Source organism: Babylonia areolata, chromosome 23 (genome assembly GCF_041734735.1).
Source record: "Babylonia areolata isolate BAREFJ2019XMU chromosome 23, ASM4173473v1, whole genome shotgun sequence".
Taxonomy (NCBI): domain Eukaryota; kingdom Metazoa; phylum Mollusca; class Gastropoda; order Neogastropoda; family Buccinidae; genus Babylonia; species Babylonia areolata.
Window position 1 is genome coordinate 45,573,333 of NC_134898.1, and position 13,008 is coordinate 45,586,340.

The window sequence follows — 13,008 nt, forward strand, 5'->3', positions numbered from 1 at the left end:
AAGTGAGTCAAAAACCTATCAAGCAGCTTACCTCGCCCCCTGAACCACTGGTGACTTCAGTGTGAGTCTCGTTTCTCCGTCGTGGTGGTTTTCTGCACACAGGCACCTGGCCACTTAAAATCATAAAATTTATGGATGTCACATGTGTCTGGTTGTTCCCATAATAAAAACAAACAATTACAATTAGTCACAAATTAAAAAAAAAAAAAAAAGTTATACTAAGTGTCAAGTACATTCTTTCTATGCATGTGTCTGTACTGTTTTGTTGTTGTTGTTTATTTAATGTACCATGTCCTGTCAGTTTTATGATAGAGAACATTCAGCTTGAAAAAGCTATCACTGAAGAGGGAAAACACAGCAGGGTTCAAAATACTCATCTGTAGGACTGTCCAGGACAACTTAAGCTTTAGGTGGACAAGTGGAAATGCTCTCTCCACTTGTCCGTATGTGTCACGGCTCGTTGGCGATTGTTGTGCGTGTTCGTGTGCATCTCTCTTTTCCTTCCCTTCTCCCCCTCTCTCTCCCTTCCCTCCCCCCTCTCCATCTCTCTCTTTCACCTCCCTCTCTCCTTCGTGCGTATGCACGTGCATATCTGGGGATATGTGTGTGGCATGTCCCTTCTCCTGAACATTTTTTTTAACTCTGAGCGAGTTCAGAAATCTATCTGGTTAGGAGAGAAAGATTCCCCTGGGCTGTTGATGCCGAGCTTCCAGTTCCAGGAGAGACGAGTCACCGTTCCAGCGTGTGTGCTGTTGGGTGCCGTCAGTGAAGTTGTGGGGCGTTTTCCTTGTCACCCCCTTTTTCTTCAGTGTTGGTCTGTGTGGGTCTGTGTTTTACCCTGGGCCAGAGGTGTGCCTATTTACCTGGTGACAGATTTTTTCCTGTGTTTCTCTCCCTTCCGTGCCACTGCCTTCTATGGTTCTCCACGACAACTCTGGGACGGTCCTCGTCCCCTTTCTACTGTGTCCACCCCAAAACTTCCTCACTCCCGCTCCCACTCCTGCTCCCACTCCACACTTCCAACGTACCCTTTCTCACTTTCCCATTGTCCCTCTCGCCCCGACCGATTTCAGCCATCAAACCTGCAGGAGCTGTCGGTCTTTCAGCCGTCGGGAGGAGTCCCAGTCCTGAACTCTGGCAGCATTGCTGAACTGAATCGGTGCTGCAGTTGACTATGGGACTGTAGTGGAATTGTGCTGTGGTCAGACGGGGGGTGGGAGGGGTGTTTATTTGATTGCCTGTGCTTTGGTTTGTCACGAAAAGTATTTTTCTATGACCACAGTAAAAAGAGAACGAGTTGAACTCTTCTGTGTCTCTGTGTTTGTGTTGTCGGGGCGTTAGCTAGTGTGGGAAGGGGTAGGGGGTTCATGGGCAACCCCTTATGGGTTGTGACAGTACGGCAACCAATTTTTGAGTGTGTCAGTCAAACACAAAGGGTGACTGAGTAGTCAACTTCAGTGCTGACCTAACACTCCATTTTTCACTTTAACATCTCCACCCCCACCCTGGTTTTTCTTTTCCTGTGATACATTTTGTGACACAATATGTATGTTGACTTGCTACTTTTATTGTTATTGTATTGTATTGTATTGTGTATTGTATTCTATTGTATAAAGCTTTTGTCACAACAGATTTCTTAGTGTGAAATTCGGGCTGCTCTCCCCAGGGAGAGCACGTCGCTACACAGGTGAGCCACCCATTTTTTGAATTTTTTTCTGCCTGCAATTCTGTTTGTTTTTCGATCTAAGTGGATTTTTCTACAGAATTTTGCCTGGGACAACACTTCTGTTGCCATGGGTTCTTTTATGTGTACAAAAAGCATGCTGCACACAGGACCTCAGTTTATTGTCTCATCCGAATGACCAGCTTCCAGACCACCACTCAAGATCTAGTGGAGAGGGAGAAAACACTGGTGACTGTTTCAAACCAGTGCGCTCAGATTCTCTCGCTTCCTCGGCAGATGTGTTACCTCTAGGCCAACACTCCACACAATGAACCATCTGAGCACCTCTTTACTGAGGGAGGGCAAGTAGAAATCTGGGGGTACAATCATATTTGGTCAACTTGTAGTTGTACCCAGGACAACTAAAAACAAGAGAGGCATGGCCTTCAAGACTCACTTGTAATAAATTAAGTCCCCTAGCATTAATTAGAGTAATTTCCCTTTTTTACTATCTGCACCAAAACGTTTGCAAAATAAATAAAAATTCCATGCTTAGCAAAAGAAGTTCCTGTTTGAACAAAAAATGATAATATGATCCTCTTGTTGTTGTGTCAGAATAAGAGGTCAAAGTGCCAAGTTTAGAGAATACAAAAAATATAAATATAACAGTAAATGCAGTTTGCATATAATTAGGCTTCTTTTTTATCTTTTTGTGTCCATCCTCGAGGTGCAATATTGTTTTAAACAAGATGACTGGAAAGAACTGAATTTTTCCTATTTTTATGCCTAAATTGGTGTCAACTGACAAAGTATTTGCAGAGAAAATGTCAATGTTAAAGTTAACCACGGACACACAGACACACGGACACACACACACACAGACAACCGAACACCGGGTTAAAACATAGACTCACTTTGTTTACACAAGTCAAACGAGTCAAAAAACCACGTTATCCAGAAACTAGTTCTAGCTTTGCTTGGTCACACCATACATACTTTCTTCGCTTTGATGCAGTCTCAAACGATGATGTCACTGAGTGGTCACAACTGTTGTCTTTCTCTGTCCCAGGGCAGGGCGGAGGGACCAGAGGTGGAGACGACTGAGTCAGACCTTGTCTGCCCTCTGGACGTTTTTTCTCCGCTAAGGCCGGCACACTGAACAGATCCAGGAGGTGTTGCAGATATCCTGTCAGAATCATTAGAAAAAAATATATTATTTCCTTCTGAGCTTTCAAGCAAACTTTACACATTTATTTTATATATCATCATTGTCTCTCCGCTCTTCTGATGATCATAGAATCTTTTGCATTCTCACATTCAACAAAGAAAAAACACAGCCGGAAGTCATAAATTCACAGTTTAGTCTTTTGTGAAAACTATGACTCAAACTAGGAAGCACACTGCACTGGCTCTTACAGTGCTGCAGCACTGGGGGCCAGTTGTCATTTGGGGACCATCCCGATACCAACTGTTCTAAAACTCTTGGTTAAGAGTAAGACAAAGAGAGTGGAAATTGATTTGGTCAAGATACTCTCCATCATCATCAAATTCTAGTCCAGTTAAGACAGCAGCTGCCTCCTATGTCCTAACAGTGAGTAATACTAGTAATAGTCTTAGACATTAACTATCATACATGTACATATATAACATCATACACAGACATACAGCTGATGCAATCCAAAGAGTAAATTTCTTTACAAATTACAGTCAGGGAATTTGAATTTAACTCTTTTTTGAGTGCCAGTTGGGTACTCTGGACAAAACATTTGAGTGCCCAATTGTGGTTTTGGGTGCCAGCATAATAAAAATTAAAATGGAATAAATTGTGCAAAGGAAAGTCTTTCTGCCAGGCTTCATTGTACACTTGCGCTTTGATCTGTACTCCTACTGTTTATTCTCTTTGTTATCCTGAGCTTTCGTCTCTGTTTTGGGAGCCTTTCCTTTAACATTGAAGATGGGAAACATCGTTCGTTGCTAACACGCCATGAACGTCAACATCCGATCATGCACAAAGATGTTGCTCCATGAATCGAGCTGCAGCAGACGACATCTTACATTTCAATCGACCGCATTCGAGCTTGCTTTCTTGGTGTGTCTTTTAATTAATTTTCTTTCGCCTCTATCAAATTTTTAGCACCAAGTGGGCACTCTCGACAGAAAATTTGCGTGCCCGAGCCAACTTTTCGTAGCATTTGCAATCGGGCACCCACTAAATTCAAACCCTGACAGTCCTATATAATTTTAATGATTTTGACAAAAAAATAAAATAAAATAAAATAAAATAAATTATAAACTTCCATCACTGTCTCTATTTTTCTGTCATGCAGCTGTGGTGTCAATGTAAATTATAAAAAAATATATATATATAAAACACACACTTTTTAGTTTTTTGGTTAAAATGGAAGAAGTCTGAATTCCCCAATACTGCCCTGGCCAGGTACTTTATGTTGGCAACTGATGAAAAATTTAGCTGAATTGAGTGACATTCCTCAGTCAGTTTTAAACATTCACTTAGTTCCACTTCCAGTCATTCAAACACACACACACACACACACAACACATCACATTTCTTCAGAACTGAATCCATTTTTCCAAATTTACACCCAAAAAAATCAACACACCAAAAAAAGTAAAGAACAAAAGAACATAATCACCTTGTCTGAACAGAACTCCCGATTTCACCACTGCTGCCGCCTGACGAAGAAGAAACTGGAATAACATGTCCTGAGAGCACTCCATGTGACGATTCCGCTTGACTAGCAGCAGCAGCACCACCACCACCTGTCCTTTTCACTTTGCTGTAAGTCCTCAGTGTACGCCTTCCTCGAAACACACACACTTCACCTGACACCTGAGACTCCGACTGTCTGGAGGTCACATGCACGGTGGTATCACTGTGAAACCCTGAAGTGTTTGACACGTTTGACGAAACACATGACAATGGTGTCCCTTCTGAACGCAGCGCGGATTGCGCACTGTTCAGCAACACCACCCTTCCATTGTTGGCAGGGGTGCTGGTACAGGGCACATCTTGTACATCACCTCCGTCAACGCTGACAATCTCCAAGTCTGACTCGTCACCTGAGCTGCCACTCTCAAACAGTGAGGACGGGCGGATGCTTCGGGAAATACCACTGGGGGTGCTGTCTGCCGTCGTCTCCAAGGCGCGGATTCGCTCAGCCATGGACTGAGTGAGCAGGCGAGACGGTAGACCTTTCTGCGCTCTGTGGAAGCTTCTGGTTCGGGAATGCTGATCAACATCTCTCACGCTGGTCACAGGCTGATGGGTTTCTTGAGGGATGTGGCACTGGTTGTTGTCGGTTCTCGCACTGCTTGAGGTGCCTCGCATAACAGGTCCGTTTCCTTTCACCTCTGGATAAATACAAAAGAAAAACTTGATCAATAGTAAGTTCACTCTTGAGTATTTAAATGCTTTGTAGCAATGCTCGTACATTATCAATTTATTTATACTGTGATAAAAATAACATACTGATAAAGGAGTCAGTGGAACCAATCTTTCTGTGCACATTAAGATTAACAAGAACAGACACACACACACAAACACAGTGACCCACACACACTGTGACCATCCCCCAACCCACCCCCCACACATACAGTATACACACTAACACACACATTCTTACATGCACACACACATCCAACATTCACCCCATCCCCCCTACCCCCGCCCCTCCCCAAACACACAAACAGGAAACAAGTGAGTCAAAATGGCCAACTCACTGCACTGGACCAGCTTGAGGCTGGCATATTCCTCCAGCATCATGAGCAGCGACAGCCCCATGATGTTGGTGGGGTACTCCTGACCCTTCTTCAGCAGCGAGTCATACTCCCTCAGGTGGATGCACTCCTTCAGGAAACAGCGATAGGTGTGCATGTACCCGCTTTCTTTCATAAAACCTGAAGAAAAGTTTGCATTATAAATTAACAATTAATATATATTTCTTTAACCAAGATTAGGTGGTAGCTGTACCTCCTCACATACTCCTTTCTGTCCCCCTCCTGTTCTACCCATCTTAAAATTATACTAAAAACATTGTTTAGATCATACCAATCTTGAAATTATACTTCAACCAAATTAGTCCATAGCTCATACATACATACATAGACATTCAAATTATATTAAAAACAATCTTTAGCTCTTACCCATCTTCAAATTATACTAAAATAGTAAAAACAATATATAGCTCCTACCCATCTTCAAATAATACTGAAATTGTAAAAACAATTATTATCTATAACTGTAAGTAAAATGACCCATAATAAAATTATCTTAACAGAAAATCATATAAATCTTCAACAATATACCAGTCTACTAAAAGTACTTAAAAACAAAAAATAAAAATAAGATGACAGCTGATAAAGAAAGCATGAACTTAATCTTCAAAACATACCAGTCAACTAAAGGTACTTAAAATAATAAAAATAAGATGACAGTTGATTAGAAAGGCATGAACTTTTAAAGACTTTGTTGGTTTCTTTTCTTTTTCTTCTTTTTTTTTTACTAAAATTTTAGGAGGAATTATTCATTTACTGAGACTAGTACTAGTAGTAGAATGGTGGCCTCAATGATGTCAGTCTCAAAGTGAAATTCCTAAGACCAGAAAAAAGAAGAAGTGAAATTCACACGCAAAGAATTCATGCAAAATCTGAAAAAGAGCTGTCCATCCATAGTCATGGAATTTACCCACCAGTTTTGATTTAAATCATGACACCAGAACAATAAAAGGAAACAATCTCAATCTGTATCAAAAATGAGAAAATTTGGAATGCAGTTCTGTTGTTACAGAAGAAATGCTAAGCAAATGGGAAGCATCAGTTTGGGGTTAACAGTGATTTTGAAGCCCATCCGGCAAATGATTGCTTATAAACAATTATATATATATATATATAACATGATCAAGGAAGGAACTTGGTTTTGATGGAGATCTTTTCAAGAACTACATGCAGTGACAAGGAAGCCATTTGCTCTGGTAATGGGCCTGGCATAGAGGAATCTCATCCAATACTGCCTTGACTGTCAAGAAGTTATCTGCCCAAAGATTAGCAAATTCAAATCAAAAGGTAATATGTTTTGCTCCCTCATGCAAAAGAAAAGTTTCACAGGGAAGTTCATGTGAAATTCAGGTCTATGGATATATGCACAATGACAAAAAAGGTTGATAATTTTTTTCCCCCTGTCAGTGCAAAGTTCACATGCCAATTTCGCATCGGTTTTTTCAGGTCTATGGAATTTCAGCTTCAGAGTCAAGAGGCTGAAAGCGACGTAGTTGGAGAGTGGAACTTTAAACTCTACAGACTGCCAGATGCATGTGAAAGTGGGTTATGTACATGAATAAAAATTAATTTAAAAAGAACACTGAAGGGGGGAAAAATGTATTAAAACTAAAAGTGGCTTATAAATATATCATCAACCTGTATAGAAGGTGGGTTATAAAACATCATAAACATGTACTGTATAATTTACCATAATGCATACATCCTTAAAAACAGACCGAGTACATGTATCACTGTCACACTCATTCAGTCATTGCCAACAATGATTCTAAATTTCTCAATCTATTAAAAAATATATATGAAAAACATAAATGAATTATATATAAAATAAAAAAAAAATTTTAATTAAAATTTAAATTTTTTTTAAGTCACCCATATCTAGTCTCACTGCTGTAAACAAGTAACTCACAAGCCACACATCATCATACGTCATTCTCTGTCCCACTTTTCTTCTTTAGCTAAAAAAAATTATGACGATAAGAGTTCTGTGAATAGTTCATTTCAAATGAAACTGACTGGGAGTGGCATGGAAACAGCAAAACATCTTTATTCAACTGTTGAATGCAACATATTTTTTTCATACAAGATTTTCTAAAACTGTGGAAAAAGCTAACTAATGTCTTAACTCTGGGAATAAAATGTTATAAAACCTGATCCTGTGGGTTTCATTATAAGTCAGATGACAGTAAATGACTTTCTTGTAACAACGACAAACAGTTTATAATGGAAAGAACATGAAATAAATCATGATCCATTTGTTTTCATTATGATTAAGTTGAATGAATGAAGAACACTGACACAGAAGTTTACTAAATTAAGACTAAACTCTGAATTAGTGAATATAGTAATTTTCAAATCATTCATAAATTCTACTGACTTCAGTGATATTAAAAAATCATCTTTTCTCCAAACAATTTGCACCAGATCAATAAATTCCGAAATAGGGGAAAAATTGCAGTCCCAATCCAGAGATCAGACATTCACCCATTTAGTTCTTTTACTATCAAAGTATTACGCACAACACCCAATCACTAGAAATAATAATTGTTTAAAATTGTCAAGTCCAGCATCTTGAAATAGTTTACAACCATCATCTATACTTTGGCTACAATCAACTGGCTGATTTCTGCACCATATGAATATATTTGATGACTCAATCTTCACACATTCAGTTTCTGCTTAAAGTTATTCCTGAAGTCTTGTCATTGTCAGTCATTCCCTCTGTGGAGTGACCTTAATCATTTCTTGATTATTCTGTCACTAATGTTAAGAATGTTTCAAAATTGTCAGTCATTGATCAGTGACAGATGTATTTCTCGTATTATTGTCCCAATTCATTACTATGTGTACAAGTTTATTTAACTCCACACTTTCTCTTCAAAAAAAGAGTAAAACAGATCTTTAGTCTACAGCCATGACTTGTGCCGTTGTGGGTGTAACCTAACCAGGACACACGTATGTAGCATACGAACACAAAGTGACTCACACACACGGCGTTTTTATGTATATTATAAATTAACAGATTTATCAGAACTCTCTTAAGATCGAGATCCAGTAACCAATACCTTACCCACGGCCATGATTTAATTTGATCACTGAGAAAAAAATGTGTTTACAAACAGAAAGTGCAATCGAAAGTCACACAAAAGAACACATTACCAAGGACTAGTCGGCATATTTCAGAAGGAAGAAAATGTTGTCCGGGTGTATCATTCTGCATGGCAAAAAAGCCGCTGTCAATACAGCAGCCAGGGTTCCTCGGAGAAAATTTTTGCTTCCGATTATTTTCAAAACACTGCCTACGGAATTGAATGGCGGCAAAAAGCACGACTACTTTTTGATAGCTAACAATGCACCTGAAAAAGGAGAAATAAGCTACGTATATAATTAACTCGTTGCATTCCTGTTACTCAAAGAAGGAAGAAAAATTATTTAAATTGTTTATTTGCAACGAAAATCATCGGTGAAGACTAAGTCGCAAAACATTTTGTGACCATACATACAGCAGCCGAGCAACTGCTGCATTGAAGACGGTATTTTTCACTCAACCAATCAAAACCAGCCATAGTCAAGTACTGACTGTTTCCGGAGAGAAGAAAAGAGAGATAAACCACTCGCGGCAGGCCCCTTCTTACTGTCTATAACAGCGCTGAAGCCGTTTTGGGGCACACACGCAGTGCGGAAGGGTGGGGGTAAATCACCCTCTCCTTCCCCACCTGAAGGAAACTGGTCAGTTCTGATGGTTCAGCTGCAGTAAAGCGAAAGTTAAGTTACGCCTGGAATTTCCCACGTGTAGCAAGATTCGCTGTATACAATGAAAACCGATTCATTTTTGCTTGGTTTTTAGCACGTTTGCATCTGCTTGAATGTAGATAATATAAAAAGAAAATAAAGCAGCTCCCCCACCACCAACTCCCCCCCCCCTCCCCCAGCGCAATGTTGCACATGAGAGAGACAGTTAGAAATTATTGAACTGCGTTTTCGTAATGCTACTTTCACACTTTATGGTTTACATCACCATTTCTTCAAAAAACAAAAAAAACAAAACAAAAAATCAAAACATTAAACACATATTCAGCTCTGTCTCTCTTCTAACATCTGTCTATACATACATACATGCATACATGGATACATACATACATAATTTCATATAGATCTATCAGTATGTAAATCTAAATCTATCTATATGTACATAATCATATATATAATTCATATATATACGAACGCTTCATGTTGCCCGAGCAGACCGTTGTATTGTGCTCTATCTCTCTCTCTAAGTCTCTGTCTCTCTCTCTCTCTCTCTCTCTCTCTCTCGGGAGTTTTACATGGCTGTTAAAAGCATCTACGATTCTGTACTTGTATGTGTTCGTGACAAAGGTATTTATTCAGACTTTTTTCAGTGTCCAAGAGGGGTTAAACAAGGTTGTATGCTAAGCTCACAGCTGTTTTCCTTTTTCATCGGTGAATTGGCAGTGGAGTTATCAAAGAAGGGGAGACATGGAATACAAATGATACCTGGCGCAACAGATTTGCTCTTAATGCTATTTGCTGATGATGTTGTTCTCTTGTCTGACACACCCATAGGCTTACAAAATCAATTAAATGCCCTTAAGCAAGAAACAGACGGACTACAACAAACAGTGAATCTTGATAAGACCAATATTATAGTTTTCCACAATGGAGGTCATCTTTCGACTCGTGAAAAATGGTGCTGTGGTGATAGGGAAATAAAAGTAACCAATACATATAAATATTTAGGAATGTTATTCACAACAAAACTGAGTTTGACATCTGCATGGGATGAAGCAAACAGAAAAGGGAAAAAAGGTGTAATCCAAATTATAAAATCACTCAGGAGACTGCGTTCGACTGACGCTTTCCTTTAGTTTGGGCGGGGCAAAGGCAGCTCATGAATAATGAATGCGTGTCGCGGCGCAGGCTGCCTGGCTTCAGCAATTTCTGCAAGTCGTTTATCTCTCTTTTCTAATCTCCGCTGTTTCTTAGTGACCAAAACCCACTTGATGATGGAGTCTCCCGTCGGTCGACGGATGAGTAGGCAGGCAGGCTTATCTGTCGGTGTGTGTCCTCATATGGAAGAAGAGGCCGATTCTGGATGTGCAGAACTTCCCACAGGTGATGCAAGGGAAAACGTCTCCAGAAGTTGAGCCCTGCTTCCTCAGTTCACATGCTTCTCTGTCTTGTTTGCAAACGTCTTTATGCCACTAGAGCACAGCATCCTCCAGCGAGAGCGGTCAAGGGCATCAGTTTCCCAGGAAGCGACGTTCCGACATTAGCCTGGTTGCCTGACCAGCACAGGTGACTTTTTCAGTTTAGTGAGGAGGAGTTGTGCACCGGGTCCCGGGCTTCCCCACTCAGTCTCTCGCCTACCTGAGTACTGATGCTCACACTGAGTCCCACAGGTGCAGATACTGCCACGTGTAGGACGGCCTCGGCAGGTGCAGGTTTTTTCTTCGAAGCTCCGTCTCCTAGGGGGACTTCCAGCCAAGGATACTGTGAGCTCCCCCTGCCCTTTGGTCATCCTCTTCAGTCCGCTTTCACAGCCGTTGCCGGGAAAGGTTTCCTCCTCGAGTCCGCCTGGTCCGTCGTTGGGAGACTGTTTCACATGCGGTAGGTAGTACTGGGTTACATGGTACCAGTAGCAAGGGCTATGCCCCTGACCTGACAGTTATAAACCCACTTGAACTGGTTGACTTCAAGACCTAGCGGAGCGCCTCAAGTCAGCAGGCGCAGAAGTCTGGCGGTAGTCAGCTGGACATCGTTGTCTCAGCTGAGTCAGCGGGAGTCAGCTCAGTATTACAAAGGCATTACTCGAGTCAAGGACATTGTGAGGACTGAGTTTATTGTTTGCTCAGTCAGCGGGATGTCGGCCGATCTGATCGAGCCGGCTGTTGTGTCAAGTTGGCAGTCTATAAGCCGTCTTCACTAAGGGACACTTGACAGCTGGTCCGCATGCTCTCTCGACTCCGACACGGATGACCTGCAACGCATCCCACACTGGCAACGGCAGAGGCCCGGCGGACTACAACCAGCACTGAAGGCGACTGAGCTGCTGGAGTGACTGACTCCAGCGCGGTGGCGGCCGGCCACGACAGTGACAGAGTCCGTCGCGGCCACTGACCACGGACGGACGTATACACGAATAAGCCATTTTAAGTCCGTGGTCGCCACATCCACCCTCCCGCGACCATCCTTTGGCGTGAATTTTGCAAACCTTCCACAAGGCTGCAGGACTGACGCCGAGACTGAATCAGTGGCGACCCATTCAGTTGCCGGCCGGGCACACCCAATGCAATACTGAGCAGTTTCAGTTTCACTGTGTTCCGTTAGTCGCTTCCGATGGGCCGAGGCTAAAGTCGCTTCTCTCAGCCAAATCAACTGACTGGCTAAATATCAAATAATCATAGATATATTAGTAAATACCCCAGCCCATGTGCATGCCGTGTGACTTTCCCCCTTCAGTTTCAGTACTTAACCTGTGCACACACATGCTGTCCCTCCACGGCCCCCAGTAGGACACTTTTAGGACCTCAGTCCAACGTGACAGCCTGACAGCATCCCGGCTGAATAACACTGACTTTAACTTCGTCAAAATCCTGAACAGCTTGCATGCTCTCTCTCTCTCTCTCTCTCTCTCTCTCTCTCTCTCTCACACACACACACACACACACACAAGAACACGTAAGGGGTTTCGTTTATTTAAGAGGCCGCGATGTGTTCAAGGTATCGTGTATATAGTCGCTTATTACGAAGAGAGGTCACTCTAGACACACAAATTGAGAGGGCAAAGGGCAACTGTTCTGCAAAAATGTTTACGAGTGTGTGGTTGACAAAGCGATAAATAACATGCCAAGCTTTCAGACACCCGGCAAGCACGGGTACTCTGTACAGTTTTCACCTTTCTTCCCACAGAGACTGGCCTGCGCTGCATGCCAGTATTACGGCATTGCCGGTACACAGTAATATAAAAACGGCATGGTCTCTGTGTGTGTGTGTGTGTGAGAGAGAGAGAGAGAGAGAGAGAGAGAGAGATATTTATTTCAAGAGGGTAAAGGAATAGAACAACATGCTTCTTTACATTGACCCTCAACGCATGGAAATTTGAAGATGATAAAAAAAAAAAAAAAAAAGATTCAGTAAAAGTGAAAGACAAAACATTCACAACAGCAACATAAAATTACATTCATATATGCACAAAAATATATAAATACAAACATTCCTGTAGAATAAAATAAAGCCATGAATAATCAATAATAGGAACATGAAGTGAGATGGGGAGAAGTCTAGATGAGGGGCAAGTATATGTAAAGAGTGAAGAAGATTGATTGATTGATTGATGTGGATACTTCTATAGTGCCTATCCTCGGTCAGAGACCAAGCTCTAAGCGCTTTACATACACGGGGACATTTGCACCACAGGCTGCCTACCTGGGTAGAGCCGACTGACGGCTGCCACTGGCCGGGCGCTCATCATTCGTTTCCTGTGTCATTCAGTCAGATTTCAGACGCACACACATGCACACTCAGACAGA

The 13,008-nt window shown here is 41.6% G+C and overlaps 2 protein-coding genes across 3 annotated transcripts in view; one reads left to right on the forward strand and one right to left on the reverse strand.

The window, feature by feature from the left end:
* Positions 1-4,535, reverse strand: part of LOC143298008 (uncharacterized) — a 31,784-nt gene extending 27,249 nt beyond the window's left edge. Inside the window, exons 1-3 of the mRNA XM_076610656.1 lie at positions 4,318-4,535; positions 2,660-2,849; positions 32-92 (exon numbers count right to left, since the gene is read on the reverse strand). Coding sequence (XP_076466771.1) covers positions 32-92; positions 2,660-2,849; positions 4,318-4,402 — 336 coding nt within the window. The 5' untranslated portion in view covers positions 4,403-4,535. The remainder of the gene's footprint in view (positions 1-31; positions 93-2,659; positions 2,850-4,317) is intronic.
* Positions 4,536-12,271: 7,736 nt separating this feature from the next.
* Positions 12,272-13,008, forward strand: part of LOC143298187 (peroxisomal targeting signal 2 receptor-like) — a 22,293-nt gene continuing 21,556 nt past the window's right edge. For both annotated transcript variants that reach the window (XM_076610940.1, XM_076610941.1), the window contains exon 1: positions 12,272-12,428. In XM_076610940.1, coding sequence (XP_076467055.1) covers positions 12,323-12,428 — 106 coding nt within the window. In that variant the 5' untranslated portion in view covers positions 12,272-12,322. The remainder of the gene's footprint in view (positions 12,429-13,008) is intronic.